Source organism: Polypterus senegalus, chromosome 12, assembly GCF_016835505.1.
Source record: "Polypterus senegalus isolate Bchr_013 chromosome 12, ASM1683550v1, whole genome shotgun sequence".
NCBI classification, from domain to species: Eukaryota; Metazoa; Chordata; class Cladistia; order Polypteriformes; family Polypteridae; genus Polypterus; species Polypterus senegalus.
In genome coordinates, this window is record NC_053165.1 from 30,875,212 (window position 1) to 30,895,016 (window position 19,805).

Below are 19,805 nucleotides of genomic sequence, written 5' to 3' on the forward strand. Positions count from 1 at the left end.
ACAGTCCTTTTATCGTCAGGTCTTGCGAATACAAAGTATTACTCAAACCATGGCTATGTTACCTGCATCTCCTAATGTGTGTGCAAAAGTTTACATTCACACACACAAACTTCAAGAATTCAATCCGGATTTGGTTTACCTGCATGCTTACTCTTCCAATTTCAAACATGACCATGGTAGGTTAAAAATATTTCCCTTATTGGTCATTGCTATACATGTAGTACCATTTTATAAAACCATGTTAACTGAATGAGTAAGCTAACTCCTCCTATAAACAAAGATTAAATTAGAAATGTATGAGTAATCTTTTAAAGGGTCAAGCATTGATCACTCTAGAATTACTTTATTGAACAGTTATTCCAGAACAGATTCTTCTCATGATGAAGCCTTGAAATGCAGTGGGGGGCGGGGGGATTGTGTTAAGGTAAAGAGTGGAGATTCAAGATGCTAGAAGCCTACTTCAATTTATTAAAGAAATAAATATTAAAATAAAAAAAAAGTTCTTAGTACAACTGTCCCAATTTTTCATTATGGGCAGTGACAGGTTAAGTAACTGAGGGGAAGCAAGTCATATTCATCTATGCCCACACTGTCACTCGGAGATTTTGCTTGTTGCATTACCGGTGGCAGAGCTCAGCAGTGGGAAATCTGGCTTTGCTGAAAGTAAAAATTTAAAAATATGTTATTTGTCTTCCATCTTAAAATGATGAACTTAATACAAAGAAAAGTTTAATACTGATCAATTATTCCATTTTTGTAAGCTGAAACTTTAAAAGCCTTCATCATGAACACAAGAGGGAAAAATTGCTTTCACAAGTTGGCTCCAAGGTAAGATATTTTTTACAAAAAAAAACCCTGTAGGCAATAGCCAAGTATTAGTCTCAGCTGAAAAGAGAATAGGTTTACCAATTTAAAATTTTTCATGATGAGTGGAAATCGATTCACAATATCTTTTTAGCGATCAAGATATCAGATTCTGATGTGCATTACATTAGAATGGTAGATAAACTACAGAAAACAAATTCTGGTTAATATATGCACTAAATTTGGACACCAGTGAATTAATGAAACTTTGCAACAATGAATTTGCAATATCAGCTCTTAAGTTTGAGATTGTGTATTAAATGTCATCAATTTAGGTCATCAGCAGTTACAACTATAGGATCTTTAATTGTAGCAATAATTTTCAACAGCATTGTTTGGAATGGGATAAAATTTTACAACAGTCTACTTCAAAACTTTATACTGCATTACTCCTGTGTCAACATATCTTGCTCAAACTTCAGGTCTCCTAGTCTTCCATAACCAAATGCAAAAATCTTATATGATGCAAGATTATGGGACTCAGGAGAAGGGCTATTAGGACAGAAATTCTTAAAAAAAAGGGTTCTTCAGCATTTGCCAAAATTTTCATTAACTATTCTAAAATATGCCTGCTGGATCTCTGCTTTTATTAGCATTTCAATGTTTCAATAAACATGATCTCTATGTTCACTCAGCTATCTTAACTGGCTAGGGGAAGGGTGGCAATTTCATTGCTTAGAATCCTGTACCGACTGTATTCATAACTATTTTAATTGTATTGTGATTTTTAAGCAGAATGAAGCTTTATTAAAAACCAGGTAAAGTGACAAGCTTAGGTCAAATTCAAGGGAATAAGCCTTAAAATGTTGGTAGTGTTAAAGTGAGGTCACAAATATACACAAAGTTGTGCTGTGCTTTTTATGTTCTCATGTGTTCAATGTTAAATTTTGACTGCTCATTTTCCTCTTGATCTGATGGATTCAATTAAACCATGAACAGAGTAGTGCAACATGTTTACAAGTTATTTCATGCACAAATTCCTTAAACTCCTTAATAAAATGAGGGGGTATAAAGCTAAAGCTAGAGTATCTCATTTCTTTACCACATACAAGTTTTATTGCAGGAAAAAAAAAATGTTTTTAATGACACAATCGAGGACAATTGTGTTTGCAAAACATGAATACACAAGTCATTTTCCCCATTCATTGAGGTGGACAGACCCAAACTGACAGCCTTCATTTATCTGACCACCTGGAATTTCACCAATCTAAACATGTCTCATTCCTTTAAACCAGGCCTCAAGAAGGTGTCATGTAGGCCTACAGGTATTCATTCCAATCAAATAAATCCCACCTTTAAGTGAAACTTTAGCTTAAATGAGCTTTTTCTTAGCAATAATTTAGCTTTTTATCATCTAGTTTTTAAGTGTCCTGAATTGAGCAGAAAGTTTCTCAAAAAGCAGATGAGTTTAAGAGTCCCCTTCTTTCACACTGCTATCTGCTTTTCAGAGGTGGCCTACCTTTCAACAAATAATGATCCAGCACAAAACTATCACAGTAAATATAGTAGCATGAACTGAAACTCTGTATATTTGCACTGCTGTCACAAATCACAATGGAACCTTCTATATACTTTTTAAATTCAGGAACAAGGGGACAAATAATTAGCCAGGACATTCCATCACAGGCTCACAGTAGAAGATATTATGTTTGCTTCAATTAAAACCCGCAGCCAGCATGGACCTCTAGGAGTAAGTTTGGTCTGCCCCTGGAAACGTGCATAGGGGAAGGAAAAAAATAATAATAAATAATATATAGGACCATACAAACAATGAGACCAGGAAACATTTTTAAAGAAATAGATATTCCTGTTAAAACATTACCATTCATTCTTGTCAGAGTACAGTGGTCAAAAGGAGAAAAAAAAAAAACGAAAAAATATACAAGCATTCTGCACATTAGTTTTACCCATTTTTCTCAAAGCTGAGCAAGATCAAAACAAAACCCACCCCAAAACAGAAGTTCAAGCAAAGCTCTTTGTCCAACCCAACTCCAAACTCATAGCCCAAAGAGTCGGGGACATTTTCCAAGTCCCTAAAAAGAGAATCACAAATTTAATGCAAAGAAAATGGGAGGAAAGGGGGGTGGGAGGGAGAAAGGGAGCCCCTACTCCCACAAAAATACATAAACACTCCTAACTCCTCCCCTCATGGTATATGGGGTTTTAACAAAAATCCAAAAGAGCAGTACAGGGACTACTGCTGCCTCATTACATATACACAAAAGCCATGGGAGAAAGATTTATTTAATTAACAAGACAAATGTAAAAGCAACTTGGTTTTGAAGTAAAATGTAATGTTACTGACAAACAGTAACAAACTGTACAATTAAGACTAAATGTACAGATAACTTGGGGCCAAATTCTGTCCAAAAGTAATTACAGTTCTAGCGATAAATGGTGTTCATTCCCAAAGTAGGCTCTGCATAAATACATGAAGATTTTAGGTACAGTAAATAAAAAAAATACTCACTGTAAAAGGGATTGAAAAAGTCCCATCCAAGTTTTAAAAAAGGGGGCGCAATGGAATGTAAAGGGAGCGGGAAGGCACTAAAATTAACTAGGTGTTTGTATTTTTAAAACGTAAAAATTATACAATTAAGATCATTTTGCTGACAACAGGTCTTCTGCCGGTCTTCATTCGGCCTCTTCATGATTTGGACTTTCTTGAGGGGTTGGGGTTCTGGAACGGCTGTGAATGGGAGAGAGGACAATTTAAGTGTTGGCCAAGATGGCTCAGCATATGAAAGTAATTTGCCCTTTAACACCCTGTCTCAAGTGTGGACATTAAATTTAAAAACATTTAGGATCTCCTCAACAAACCAAGGAGAGGATACCAGTTAAAGAGAAATTAACCAAGATTAAAGCTGTCACCTTTCTCTTTTAGGAGTAGGGGATCGTGATTGGGACCGTGATCTAGACCTGGATGCGGACCGTGCTCTGGAGTGAGAAGCAGATCTGGATCTTGATCGGCTAAAATGAAAGTGACAGTAGTAGTCGTCAACTCCCAAATAAGACCAAACAGTCCTAATACATCACAAATTGGAGCCACATCAAAATATCACAGTATCTTGTATTAAGTTAAGATGCTCTATTCTGTGCATTCTATTTGTATTTAAATGTACCTTCTCACTGGAGTTCGGGACTTGGATCGTGCTGGGGAGCCAGACCTGCAACAAAATAAAACCAAAATATCTGAATGATTAAGATGGTTTAACAAGACCAGTTTTCACCCTGCTTTCAGCAAGAACTGACCAAGGTGCTACAGTTTTAGTGCTCCACTCAATGTGTTTGAAGAAAATTATATAGATGACCCACATTTAAGCTCATGCAGAGACTATTCTGTAAGTACACATTAAAATAAATTGGCCAGAAGAAATAAAGTTGTACATGTGCAACGTGAAATATCTTCCAGCACAGCAGAGAAGTAAAAAATACCCATGAAATGGGGTTCGAATTCAAAATATTTTTTAAATGTGTAGATAGTGTATCATATGCCATATCATCCTCAAGTAAGCCTCATCCCAAAAATAAATTGTGCCTGTTGACATAAATGTACAGTTTACACCAAGGCAGACTCCTGCAAACAATAGCATATAATAAAAGATCACAAGATTTTAAAATATCAAATTTTAAAAAAGGACTGCGGAGGACCAGAAGAAAAAATTGCCATTGTAACAATAGAGTTCAACTCATGTTTCACAATAAATTTATAAATCCATGCTTACTTGAGGATAAGAGCAAAATGGAAGAACCTTATTTAGCTTTTCAAACTCTTCAATTACCATATACCCTTTAACAAAAGGTTTTACACTAAAATGGTCGAAAACAAAATATACAGGTACATGCATTTTGAAAACATTTTAGACACTCCAAGAACTAAGGTTGAGGCCTTAAAAATTAAGGACACACCCCCTTTAATCCCACCTGCTTTTCCTCTTAGAATAAGATGGAGAGTGATACCTGCAAAAGAAAGCAAGCTTATTAAAATTCAGTTAACATAATACAGAATATTTTATACAGAACAAAAACAAAGTGGCCACAAAGTACAAAGAATGAGTATGGAATGGCACATGCCGTTATTGCCTTAAGTGTAACTTCCAGAATGAGATCCTAAAACAAAACCACCAATTTTGAATGCTGACAAAAATGTAGAAGTCTTAAAAATAGGGCTGCATAAGTTCCAATTGGCGAGCTGTGTCAGTGATGGACAATCCCGATTCTGGGTGGCCACATTGGCTACAGGTTTTGTTATATTCAATTTCTTAATAGGATAGGTTGTTGGTAAATGCAGTCTTCACTTTACTTGAATGATAATGGAATTGTTAATTCTCTGTGCAAACTCAGAAATATGCTCGCTTCTATGGAACTTTAGTACACAAAATAAGCTTTAGAGTTGATTAAGATTTTCGGTAGTTCAGATTGTCCTCATTGCAAAAATGGAAGACATCACTATTGGCCAATAGTTGAAAGGTCCAACATAGCCAAACAACTCTAAAAAACTTACTTTCACAGCCAAGCAGATTAAACCTAACATAGGTTAATATATGAATAAAGGTCTAAACCCATAGATATGTACAATAAGAATACAACAGATAGTTTTCAGGTTAACCCCACAATGAGTATAAAATATATTGGGGTAAATATTGCCATTTTCAAAAATAGTGTCCAAACAAGTAGGCAACAAAAATCTGCCCACAAGACATACTTAAACATGTCTGTCTATACAGTTACCACTGTATACCCCATGCAAATTGCAGTAGGGTAACAAAACAGGGATAATGTACACTATATTGCCAAAAGTATTGGGATACCTGCCTTTACACACACATGCACTTTAATTGCATCCTATTCTTAATACATAGGCTTTTATACAAGTTGGCCCACCCTTTGCAATTATAACAGCTTTAGCTCTTCCAGGAAGGCTTTCCACAAGGTTTAGGAATAGCGTTTATGGGAATTTGACCATTCTTCCAGGAAAGCATTTGCGATGTTGGACGAGAAGGCCTGGCTCAGTCTTTGCTCTAATTCACCCCAAAGGTGTTCTATCCGGTTGAGGTCAGGGCTCTGTTGAAGCCAATCAAGTTCCTCCACAGCAAAGTTGCTCATCCATTTCTTTATAGACCTTTCTTTGTGCACTGGTGCGTAGTCATGTTGGAACAAAGACCATTCCCAATCTGTTCCCACAAAGATGGGAGCAGGAAATTGTGCAAAATAGCTTCATATGCTGAAGCATTAAGAGACCCTTTCACTGGCACTAAAGGGCAAAGCTCAATCCCTGAAAACAACCCCATACCATAATCCCCCTCCACCAAACTTTACATTTGGCACAGTGCAGTCAGGCAAGTACTGTTTCTCCTGGCAACCGCCAAACCCAGACTCGTCCATCAGATTGCCAGACACTGCTCTAGAGTCTAGAGTTGACTGTGGAATATTTAGTAGCGAGGAATTTCACAAATCGACTTGCTGCACAGATAGCATCCTATCATAGTACCAGGCTTGAATACACTGAGCTCCTGAGAGTGACCCATTCTTTCACAAATGAATGTGTTATTTTTAAATGCACTATACAAGAACATTTAAAGCTACTGACATTGCTTTATTACCTCAACAGTCTGCAAAATAAGTCACCGACAGGACATCACAACAACCTAAAGCTTCTACTCCCAAGTCCAATAGTAGTAAAAACCATTCAAGTAATATTTTCTATAACAGTGAAGAGGTCTTAAAAAAAAAAAAAAAAAATCATCTCTTGCCAAAACTTTTGAGTGATGAGATTTAAAAAAACACACCTTTAACAGATAACAACTTGATAAAAATCAATTCAAAAATCAAACACAGAAACTCTTAACCAAATAAAATTTCTGCTATATCCTAATCAAGAGATTCACATTCAATGCTATTCCAAGTCAAAATGGTTACAAGAAATCCACCTCTGCATGCCACTTCACTATATATTTTTATATTGCATAAACAAAAAAAAAAGTCACTTACCGATCATTGCTGCGACTACGAGAACGATTATAGCGGTTCCCTCTGGACCGTGAACGGGACCTGGACCGAGATCGGGACCGAGACCTGGAAAAGATTAATATATTTAACAAATTGTTGACCCTACAGTGAGGAATAATTTTTGCAAAAGTGATATATTTTATATTTTGAATTGTATAAAATGAAAGAGAAATGTATATTAGCATTTGAATAACCAGGACTACTGCAGCCACAGAAAGGAGCAGGATTCTACAGGGATTTTCAATAAGGAGAAAAAGCTTATTAAAAATTATACCTTAATACTAGCAGGAAGAAGAAGAAGAAGAAAAAACACCCAAACACAGCTTTCCCTTATTTTATAAAAGCCCAAGACAACTGCAAATAATCCACACAGCCTTGATGACTAAATCTAGACAAAATCACCACAATATTAGAGGGTACATTTGGACGGAATTAGTGAATCTTCACCTGCTACGGCGCCCTCCACTTCTTTTGTTGTTGTAACGGTAGCAGTCATATGCATAGTGGCCTCGCTCACCACATTGGTAACATCGGTCATTAGGGTCAAAGTGTCTTCGACTCGGGCGGCCATATCGTGTCTTCCTGGACATTCCTGTGGACAGTTCTACACGAATACGTGAGCCACAAAGCACCCTGCCAAAAAACAAAAAAAGCATTTTAGCAGTGTTTTGATCAGCAAAGAAATGAAATTTATAGGAAATAGCTTACCAAAAAGCGCAAATTAGAATTGTTACTTTAATATATATTAATGTTTTAACAGGAAAATTGTCCATGCCAATTATAACACCAAATTCCACACTTTGTTACGGTGAACACCAGTCTAAAGTTAGGTCTCACAAAAAAATACCCCCTCAAAAAAATAAAAATATAAAACCTATCCTTTAAAAATTTGTTTTATGAAGTGCAAATTTAAAATTCTCTCACTTCCATCTCAAGAGTCTGCCAATGGGCTTACTAGAATAAAACAGTCTTTAAGAGATCCTGCAAGATAAAGGGAGAATCACATAAAACGAATCTAACACTAACGATAAGGTAGACAGAATATTGTCTCTCTGAAGCCATGCTAGCATTACCAGTATCCATTGCTCCGCTCCTATTGCACAAAATTATTCAAATGCTAAATTATCCTCTCACAATCTAAGAGATTTGACAAAGAATACTACAGAGTTTATCTTGAGTGGACTAGAACTGAACCAGATAAGCAGGTTAGGAAGATATATAGATGACAGCAGAGACTAGACCAGTAACCTTTACAGAATATCCTACTGTACAAGTGAAACAATTGGAAAATAGGGACAAACATGAACATTTGCCAGCCACTCCATTAGCTTCCATTTTCCAGGAAATTATCCAAATCAGTTTCTCCCTTTGTTTTTTCATAAAAGTAATAGTTTAAGTGTCCTCTTACACCAACAATGTTTAAAATCAGTCACTTCAGTGCTCTATGCCATAGCAAGTGATGCCGGAGAAGGTCTAAAGGATCAAAATCACTAAATATCTTCTTTCTGGTCCACAGTATCACAAAAAAAACAAACAAAAAAAAAAAACACACCTTTATCCTTTCTCAAATCCATCCCATTAGCTACACATTTATGATCCATAGACTAAATGTACCAGTTTACTTAAAATTGATATTATTTGAACACTCCCTCCAGTACTAGATATGGAGAAATTTTTAAAATATGCAGAATTCAAAACAATGCCATGTGATACTAATTTACACAGCTCAGTTGTACAGGGGAAGTTTCTGCTCCAAGGCATTTCCAAATAAAAACAATTTTTGTGAGATGAAAAGCTACACTTGTAAGTTAATTACTTCTCTTATTCAAAGAATCAATTAAAAAATGCATACATTTTCAAACAAGCCTGCAATGTGTTAAAGTGGAGCTTACAACTTGTACAAGAAGCATCCTCATATTTAAAGCCAAACTCACCCTAAATATCTCCTGTAGACAAATTGGTACGAGAGGATTACCAGTCTCTTTCAAAATTTGTACAGAGAAGAAATACAAATAGAGGAAGTCTGGCGACAGACTCACTAGCAACAAATCAGAACCAATCAATCATTTTGAGAGTAAACAAAGAGTAACTGTATATAAATACAGTGTACATACACGCAGTTCCAGAAAACCAGTTCAGAGACTAATCCTGCAGGCATTTCAGATAATTTGGCCAGCATAGGGTGAAAGTCAGAACAAACTAAAATGTAAACTGCAGAGACTACAAACTAAAAATTGTAACTTAAAGATTGTACATTTGACCATAGAAGGTAATGGCACTTCGAGGTTTCACTGTTAGTAGTGCATAAAAATTAACAGCAAAAAGTACATTCCTACATTTATCACGATCTTAAAATATCTAAAATTAAAATTGCAACCAAAATGTCTGAATTGTGTATCATTACCAAACCAAAATTGAAGGAGCTCTCCAAGTCCTTCAGGAACATAGAGGTCAAGCAGTCTGCAAAGGAATTTAAAAATGTCTCCAAGCAATTGGAAATAAGCTATTCCACTGTCTAGAAGATCTACAAGCAAAGAACATTTCAAACATCTACCAGCTTGTCCATGCCAGGCTACATCAGAAATTCAGAGAAGAAAACAAGATCTTGAAAATAAGTCCCTTAGAAACACAGAATTTCACTATGTGACCTACAGGTAGCTCTAAGTGCTTAAGTCTACTATTAGAAAGAAGCTACAGTACGTTCACTAGATGACACCTTTGCTGTCCAGAAAGAACTTCAAGAAGTCTAAACTGTGCCCAAGAACTACTAGGAAAAGATAGGACTTCTAGAACAGTTTTGTCTAGATAGACAAGGCACTAACGGGGGTTATATGGCTACAGTACCAGAAGACAGGTTTGTCACAAAACCAAAGACTGCATCTGTCAACAAGAAACAGATACCGAGCGTAATGGAAATTTTATGGTTTGTTGGTCTGGTTTGCCTGGTCAGTTAATCATCCTATGAATTAGAGCTGGGCGGTATACCGGTTCATACCAAACACTGTTGTAGTCGTATTTTTTTTTCTCAATACTGTGTAATGTACCTGGGTACTGTGTAGTAGTGCGACAATGCTGGTCCCCTACAGACTCACCCACATGGGAGTCTGTTGAACCAACACAGTCGATAGTTATGACCAAGATGAGCTGACAAATCTCACTGAAGCCAGGGGGATGGTGAAAAGTGCTCAAGTGCTTTTGTTAAAAACAGTCAAAAGTAAAAACAAAAAGTGTCCATTGGGAAACAAAAATTAAAAATACATCACACAGTATCCAAATAAATAGCAAATCCATAAAACCAGTGAAATGTGGGGATAAAATCCATAACAAAAAAATCTGTTAAATAGAGGTTAAAATGCAGTCTCTCTCCTGAATGCAAGTTGCAGTTTTAGTATTTATGTATACAGCTTAGCTTGAAACAGGTTCCACATTAATGCAATCTGCCTTAATGGTGGTTCAGTTGGTAAAGAGGTCATCGCCAGGTTGCACTTGTTTAATTTTATTTAGTGAGTACTGTGTAATGCACCTGGGCTTGAAGTCTTGAAGGAATAGTATTACTGGAAGTTGCAATTTTATTGTTATAGTTAAAATATCGGTTTAAAGATGCAGTTTAATGATGGCAATGTTGTTTAAAAAGTCACTTTAAAAACGTGTCAGTGGACAGAGATTGTTAACATTAACAGAAAGTGTAGCTGGTTTACAAAAAAGATTTACTATTTATTCCTTTTCCAAGACATGTTCAGTGAAATACAACAACTTTTGACAAGCACCTCTGGATATTTTACCAAGTCTGAAAGCCTCTTTGGATGGTTGAAAAATTGTCAAAATTATAGTTGAAGTTGTTTGCAAAATTTGTTCAATGAAAAGGTTCTATATTTTGACTGCAACTGTCCTGCAAAGAGGTTCCTTCTCTTCACTCCTTAAAAACTATCACTTTATGGGGCCATACAAACATGTATTAATACTTGTGTGCACATTAAAATGTTTTGTACAGTGTACAATTCTCATGACAGTGGAATAGATTATTAGCCAATCTAATGCAGTAAAAGAAGTGGAAAATGTGGTTAACATCCACTCATGTATGGGGGGAAAAATAGAAAAAATACCGTCAAACCGGTATAATTTTGAAAAATATTGTGATATAGAATTTTAGTCATTCAAGTGACTTTGAATTAGGCATGGTTGTTGGTCTGAGTAATTCAGAAATTGATGATCTACTTGGATTTTTCATACACAATCATATTTAGGGTTTATAGAATTGTCCCAAAATAATGGGGGAGGATTTTATTGAGTGGCAGTTCACTGGCCAAAAATGTCCTGTTGATACCTGAGGAGAATAGCCAGACTGGCCCACGCCGATAGAAAGGCAATAGTAACTCAACCATTCATTACAGCCGAGGCACGCAGAAAAGCATCCCTGCATGCACAACACATCAAACTCCAAAGCAAATCGGCTAGAGCAGCAAGACCACCACAGCAGGTGCCACACTTATTAGGTAGGAAGAAGCAGCTGAAGCTACAATTCATACTGCATCACCAAACTGCAAAATAGAAGAGTGGAAACATGTTGCTTGGTCTGATGAGTCTCAATTTCTGCTGCAACATTCGGATGGTAGGATCAGAAATTGCGGTGTCAATAGCTGGTGTTCACAGTCACCAGCACCTTTGGGATGTGGAGGAGCGGGAGATCACATCATGGACGGGCAGCAAACAAATCTGCAGCAATTAAGTGATGCTATTATGTCAATATGGAGCAAAAACCTCAGTGAAATGCTGTACCTAATAAAGTGGGCCAATGAGTGTGTGTATATCTGCTAATTTTACAACTAAATTTTTGAATCACCTCCCCTTACATCAAATTTAAAATAGTTTAAATAAAAACCAAATCTTAGTACGTTCACATTTCATTTAAAAAAAAAACACACCCCACACAACATTTTACAGGGGGTGTTCTCACTTTTTCACATTAATTGCATTTGGTTTTGTGCGTCATACTTACCTCATTTTTTGACATCTATTTCATGTCCAACCTACCTGGAAGGGGATCTCTCCCTGAATGAGGGGCGGGGGGGTTTTCACCTTCTTAGAGTCAAGGCTAAAGGTAGCTCTCAAAAAACTGGGTCTGTTAAAGCCCATGGATGGATTCCTTGTTTGATTTTGGGCTATACAAGAAATTGTTGTTCACATGACTGTATATGCTACTATCATTCAAAGAAATAAAGCTAAGAATCATTCACTTAGAGATCATAACAATTATGTGAAGTATCAATCCTCTTTATGCATTAACCATTTTATATCACTAACTTGTGGAATGGTCTTCTACATTCCACCTTATGCCATGTGCCAATTTAACATTACACAACCTTTACAGAGATTTTTTCAATCACATACTTAACACTAACGAGTCAGAGGCAACCACAACGACTCCAGTGACAGCCAGCTGTGGCATGTGTGACTATATCATGCAGCTTAACATACCCATCAATTTATGCTCATTTAATCAGACATACTTGGATGAGGAGATAAACATCGTTAGTTGTCATGTTTAATATCCCCACTAACCAGAAGCTGTGTAAATGTGACAAAGGCTTTAAAAAAAGCCTTACAAAATTAATCACAAGCACTTAACCTCGTAAGTAAAAATAAAGGCCAGGAGGGTTTTCATGACCTAATGAGCCTTTATTCGCCAACTAAAATTATGCAAAATATACTCTTGTCCAAAAGTAGGTTACAACTTTCATTCTAATTTCTAGGAGATCTACAGTTAAACAAAAACAGGATTTAAAACAGTTAGGGAACCTTTATTAAGATGTAATAACATCTTGCCTTAAGGAGGAGCCTGGGCTGCCTCAAAAGCTTGCACATTGTAATCTTTTTAGTTGGCCAATAAATGGTGTCATTTTGCTTGACTTCTCACTAGAATTAGGAGTAAGAGGACTCCTTTTAAACAGCAGTATTAATTCAAAGTTCCAATTCAAATTAAAAATTAACTTGTGTAAGAATTTTTGAAGTTTCTCTAAGCGTTGCCTATTACTATTACTATTAAATCTCAAAAACACAATACAAATTAGTAATGAATAAAAAAAAAAAATTTGAAAACAGTAATACTACTACAAATGATGCCAAAACAGCAAATCTCAAAAGAAGTCCTTTGTGTGGTAAAATATTGAAGAACGGTGAAAGACACGGTGTGTTGGCACAGTCCGAACAATAATAGTGCGTTTCTCTTCAGATTTTCCTTCTAGATTTGAGTTTTTCAACAGCACACTGCACAGGTACAAGTTGGAATCAGTTTTCTTCTGTTGAAGTTATATAAAACATGTACTATAAGACACTGTGGATTGATCTGCGATGTGCTGAACTGACGGTGTGTCTCTTTAGCGGTAATGTGGATGATGGATGTGCAGCAAAGATTTGTTCTACAAGCTGCCACGTAAAATTTGCAGGAAAAACAGTTTTGCCAGCTTTTTGTTTCTACAACATGGATGCATCTCAAATGCATTGTTCCACCAGATGACAAAATATTTTGTAGTATTTCTTTTGTTGCATCCACATAATGGGATAAAAAGTAAATTCTTGGTCCCTGTGATTTACACCGCCCATCATGCTATTGGAGTCAACCACAGCACAAGGCTTCATAACCCGCTTGTTGCCATTTGACTATACTGTGACTGTAGCTGCATTATGTTCAGTGCCAAGATGACAAACATCTTTCTCATCCTTATATTTCAATGCAAGCACTTTACTTTTGTCAAGCTATTAGCACACCTTGCTGTAATTTAGCTCTGCCAAAGTCTTCCGGCATGCCCAGACGGCTAGAACACACTGTCCCATATGTGTCAGCCCTTCATCGAGATGTCAAATAGCTCTTGCGAAGCATAAAAACTGTCCGTCTTTACGCAGTAACCTTGATCCAGCAGAGAATCCATCAAAATCGGCACCAATGACATAGCAACGACATACCGATTGTACTTTGGCTCTGTACATGGGCAAAGGAACAATATTTGATCCAAACTCCAAATGTATCCAGTTTTAGATTCACAAAGCTTTATGCCAAATCTTGCTCTTTGACGTGATGTACTGTATCCATGACAGTCTGCCCTTATAAGCCATGAGACTTTCATTGATGCCAACCTCACAGTCCATAAATTTACTACAACGGCCTGGTGTATCTCCCAAATTTTCTTCACTTTGGGTGCTGGATGGGTATTTTATTTCTATATATAAAAAAAAGTCAGTGTGTATGTATGTTCCAGCATCGCGTCCGAACAGCTGGAGCGATTTTCATGAAACTTGGACACGTGTTCCTCATTTGTCAAATAAAAATACTTTAGGGTGAAATCAGCTGTAATCCACCCCCTTCTGGGTGGGGTGGGTTTGATCTTGCAGTCTAGTATGCATCTTATCATCCAGTTGACACTTTGAACGACCACCAGAGGGCATAGTGGAGGCAACTGCCAGCATTCTTTATGTTTGAGTGCAAACGCACCCCTGATTGCTTTTGAAATTAAATAGTTCTTCACATGGAAGAGTGAGTGAGTGAGTGAGTGAGTGAGTGAGTGTGTGTGTGTGTGTGTGTCTGGCCCAGAAGTGAGACGTACAGTTGGGGTGAGGGCTCCAGATCCGAAGATACGCAAGCGAGGCCAGTACACCGGCAAAAGGAAACCTTCCAAGACAGTCGCTTAGCTGCTAATGCACAAATGATGCAAGCACTTCGGCAACACAAACCCTTCTAGCAGAGAGATGCCCATGGTAGTTCTGACAATTTAAATACTTTCTAGGATCCTGTGCTGTTCAGTTAGTATATACCAGGGGACTGCCAGCATTCTTTAATTTTGTACAGCACCCCGCCCCGGTTGCTTTTCAAATTAAATAGTTGGCCGGTTTCAAGCATCAACTAGATAACATACATACAAGACAGCAACACAAGGACATTAGTGAGTCTTTGTTTCTTAATTTATTTTTATTGTTGTGTTTGTTTAAATGTTTTTCTCAAAAAAAAAAAAATCCCATACGAGGGCGAACTGGAGGTGACTGCCTGCATTCTTTGTTTGAGCACCATCGCTCCCGTGTTGCTTTTCAAATAAAATACAGTTGGCCGGTTCTGAGCATCAACTGGATGATAACATACATACAACACCAAGACAAGCAAATTTTTTGAGTCTTTTTCCATCCATCATCCAACCCGCTATAGCCTACCTATAGGGTCACGGGGGTCTGCTGGAACCAATCCCAGCCAACACAGGGCACAAAGCAGGAAAACCCCGGGCAGGGCGCCAGCCCACCGCAGAAAACCCACGCAGACACACGGAGAACATGCAAACTCCACGCAGGGATGACCCGGGAAGCAAACCCAGGTTTACAGTTTGTCAATTTATTTTTAAAGTGTTTTTTTTTTAAACTATGGTTTTTCTCAAACAATAAAAAAAAAACACTAATTTTCCTCATGGGGAACGATGGGTATTTCAGCTAGTTGTTGATAAAGTGTAGATAATTCACAAATAGTGAAAACCTACACTCAAGACATAATTTCTCCAAAGAATGGCAGCACGGACAGCACTTTTAAAGGCTGAGTGATTCTCGGATCTAATGCATGCACAAGACAAAACTCTGCAGTTGCCCGACTGACACTCGGGACTAATTCTTTTAGCATGGTTTTCACAGCCCAAGTAAAGCTTGGCTGTAATTCTAATGAGGTTAAGCTATATTACAGAATTCATAATGTAAGTCAGACCTGTATACAGAGGGTCCTCGGGTTACAACGTTTCGAGTTGACAACGCTCACTCCCATAAAAACTTTTAAAAAATTGAGACATGAGAAGGAATAAAGGTAAGGATTTTTTTACTACACTCATTTTTTCTGTTACTACAGTACAGTATATTTATGTCCTTTTCTTTTTTCTCAGGCTTAGATTGTGTTTTTATGTTCTAGATTATGATTTTGCAAATGTGTTAAGATAGGTAAGTGACTTAGGCTAGAGTGTGTTTCGACTTACACCAAAATTCGGGTTACATCACTGTTGTAGGAACGGAACTGTGTCATAACCCAAGGACCCCCTGTATATGTACAAAATGCATCTATTTGCATAAAAAAGTGGCAATGCTAATGAAGTTAAGCCAATTGCATAAAACCCGAGGTATTGGTCTTACACCCGTACTCCGTATTCCACAGCAGCAAAATCACATTAAACAAGTTTTTGCACTGATGTAAAGGATCATTCCGCCTCAAAAATTAGATATGTTACTTACCCGATGTAGTCATAACCAATTTAAAAAAAAAAAAAGTATATGTTTTCAATATGTATAGAGTAAATACAGCCCAATAGTATCAATGCTGTACAATGCCAACCAATGTAAAAAACATCCACAGAAGACAGGGCTCTTGACCAATTAAATAAAGTCTTGTGCAGAACTTGTAGAAAAACACTAATTTAACTACTTAAGATGAACAAAGTTGTTACCCGTTTCATCCAGAATTAGTAATGTGTGTGTACATATTACACATACACAATTTCTTTTACATTGATCATAACATATCCTACTGTTAAACCCATTAGGCCCCCACCCAAAAAAAAAAAACAAACTACAAATATCAAAAAGTGTGCAACAATAAAAATGATACAAAATAAAAATTAAACAATATTTTACATATTGCCAGAAACTCTTAAGATACTTTAAAATACTCACTTTCCATCCATTCCCTTAACAGCATCAACTGCATCTCGGGAGTCTTCATATTCCACAAAAGCAAAGCCAGGAGGGTTGCGTGCTACCCATACACTGCGCAGAGGACCATAGTAACTGAAAGCCCTCTCAAGCTCTCCCTTCGCAGCTCCACTACCCAAGTCACCAACATATACCTTACAATCAGAAGAGCGCGAGGAACTACGTGATGAGGAATAGTAAGACATCTTAACCTAAAATGGGAAAAAGAAAACCTCTTATAAAGGAAAAAAAAACCTCCATTAACCTCCAGCAACATAATTCACAAAAAAAGTCCATAAACAGAAATGATCAGGGGAATGGGCTTACACTTTCCAAATTGTGGTAAATATGGAAAGCTACTGTGCCCTGGTTATTTTTTTATAGAAATCAAAGCAAAAATCTGACAGCTTCATTGTGTACAAACCTCTGCCTAATGCACTACAGGAGGCAAATTTCTGATAAGCAAATGAGCAGAACTGACATACAGTATGCACCACAGACTGTACTTAATTTAGCAGCATGAACTGGAAGTAACCAACAATCTGTCCCCAGATTTGTAATAATTGCTTGTTAACTTAATAATCATTTGCAAAAAGAAACAAAGATAACCTCCAGACGAAACATTGTAACATGCTGATAGTTCTTTGTGCCTAAAACTGTTGAGTGCAAACTAGCCATACAAACAAAAATAAATAAATAAATAAATCATATCTACGGTAAATGCATTTTTTAAAATTATTTTGCAACGAAAAATTGCAGGTTTTTGACGAATCTGATAAGCTGCACGAGGACACGTCCAGGTTCGCTTTTCATTGCATGACGTACCAATCAGCTCTCAAGCTCTCGATCGGACGTCTTCATAACGCAGAAAAATAAACTTAACAGGAAGTACAACCTGAATCTCAATGGACTGTACGCGATTACTAGCTAGTCGCACTCCCGCCGTTGGCTGCAAAAATCTAAATAAGCCACTCGATGAGCCGAATGAAAGCGGGGGCTTTCATAAATTTGACGTAACCAGTACAATGTAATATACGCATGGGGTGCATTTTCAAAACATTTATCACGGGGTTTCAACACAAAAAATGAGGGGAAAAAAATTAAGTTCCCATGTGGAAAAAATGCATAAATGCCAAGGTAAATTGTTTGCCTTCATGATATACAGCAGGCTTAGTGGCCCACCAAAAAACAGCCACTCTTGCACACATGTAATTCAGGCCTTGCTACGGCCGGCAGTCAAAGGCCTAAGGCCTCGCTAGAAACGACCGCTAAAGGAAAAGTCAAGACTCGATAAAAATGTAGTTTTTTTCCAAAAAACAATCTTCCGATCCCAGCTCCAGACCGCAGTGATCAGTGCATGCAAGTTATTCGCCCCACGCGGAGCGCGACAGAGGCCCTGTCTCAACTGGCAAACGGGAACAATGGCCGCCGCTCTTACCTGAAAGTAAGCACCTGGAATCCAAATGGGCGCTCTCAACGTCTATGACTCAATTATGTGCTTGCGGGAGCTCAATCGAAGCTCCCAATGAGACCTGGATTCGGTTCAAGAAAGGTTCAGACACTCAAACCTACGCTCTATTCCACGCACCTCACTCCCTGCAGCCTTCTACTCGTGCCGCCCGCCCGGCTCTGTGCGTCACGCGCGCCAGCGTGCCTTATACCCGCCCCTCGCGCCGCAGCTATGACAACGCGCTGCTTGTGCTCGCGCGCCTTTGCCTGTGTAATTCGAATTTTTGCTCCGTTCCTCAACTGAAAATAAGGAAGCTAAATTACAAAATAATCATCAGGAAGAAACAAGCCATGGATTACCGGAGATTGAAAAGAACGGATAGCTTGGAGAAACGGGGCATTTCAGCGTGGGACATTAACTGAATATACAGAACTACAGAAGGAGGTGAAACGTGAAATCAGACAGACAAACCTGAAATTATAAGGGCAGAATTGAGAGTGAACTGCGGACTGATAACCCGGGTTTACTGTGGAATGGCATGAACATGATTCACACTAAATACCATAATCGTATTGAATTGAGAGGAGTTAAAACTGAATATCAGTTGGCTCAAAAATTCACTGAATTCTTATTTGTTCACTCAAATGATGTGCCACTTTTATGTTATAAATCCTCCAGGCTGGCATACGCGATTTTCTTTTCCCTAACGTGCCTTCCATCCAGATATAGTGTTTCACGGCAGCGGAAAGTCTTGAAGTAGATGCTCTGTTGTCTGGCTGCCCATTTTGCATGGGCACTGGACTCACTGAAAAATCTGAAACTTTCTGTAAAGGTGGTGGTTTAGGCGCTTGTGGCCTGTTCAGTTCTTGTAAGCAGTAGGTATAAGTCATGCCTATCACAGCATGGGTGATGATGCATCTATGTTGCATATTAATTGGCCTTGATGATAGTCTTAGGTTTGTGGTAAGTGGTAGACCTGTGTCTTCCAGTTCTTTTACAGATACTTCCTTTGCCAGTTATGGAAGATAATTCATGTCAAAATTAAATGCACTCCACCATATTATCTGCATTGCACAATGCAATGCATATGCACATGGCAAATTTAATTGTCCTAATTAAAATATACTAATTAAAAACATATCAACCAAATGATTGATTGCTTTTTATTATAGCATACAATTTTTGTGTCAATTTAAAATGAAATACAGAAACATATTGCATTTTAATTAAAACTTTAGGTTGTGTGTCATAACTAAGACAATGCAAAGGTATTGCATTTCATTGAGGGGCTTCTCCGAGTGTATTGAATTTTAATTCAAGACCAAGCCATGCCAATACTGAATGTAATCAAATGACCAACCTGCATCAAAAAGGTGGGGCAACAGGGCGTCAACAGTTGGGGTATTAACATATATATGTGTGTGTGTGTGTGTATATATATATATATATATATATATATATATATATATATATATATATATATATATATATATATGATACTGAAAAACATGGAAGGAGACTAGATGTGATTTACTAAATAATTCACAAATGCTGGTGCAGTACACATGCAGAGCAGGTTAGAGATAACAGAAGTACGAATATTCGAAAGTCTCAAAAGAGGATAGGAAAGATCACATTAGCACAGACAAATGGAAATTATTAAACACCGAAAAGAGATTGAATATATTGTTTGGATTTAAACTTTAAGTCTGAGACTTGTAGATCATCTAATTTGTGTTGCCAGAGAGAATTAAAAGATTCCAAAAACATTGGTATGGTA

At 37.4% G+C, this 19,805-nt stretch overlaps 1 protein-coding gene across 3 annotated transcripts; it reads right to left on the reverse strand.

The window, feature by feature from the left end:
* Window positions 1–327: 327 nt before the first annotated feature.
* srsf7a (serine and arginine rich splicing factor 7a) lies at window positions 328–18,220 on the reverse strand. Of its 3 annotated transcripts, XR_005635769.1 has the most exons (9): window positions 18,014–18,210; window positions 16,558–16,787; window positions 7,321–7,506; window positions 6,856–6,939; window positions 4,789–4,824; window positions 3,987–4,031; window positions 3,736–3,834; window positions 3,335–3,553; window positions 328–657 (listed from the first exon to the last, which is right to left on the reverse strand). XR_005635769.1 is itself a non-coding variant. In XM_039770710.1 (8 exons), exons 2-8 carry the CDS (start codon window positions 16,779–16,781, stop codon window positions 3,499–3,501), a joined length of 729 nt encoding a protein of 242 aa, XP_039626644.1. In that variant the 5' UTR covers window positions 16,782–16,787; window positions 18,164–18,220; the 3' UTR covers window positions 1,902–3,498. The 3 variants fall into 3 exon arrangements, 2 of the variants coding, with proteins under 2 accessions (XP_039626644.1, XP_039626643.1); XM_039770710.1 differs by lacking the exon at window positions 328–657 and having other exon boundaries at window positions 1,902–3,553; window positions 18,164–18,220; XM_039770709.1 differs by lacking the exon at window positions 328–657 and having other exon boundaries at window positions 1,902–3,553.
* Window positions 18,221–19,805: the final 1,585 nt, after the last annotated feature.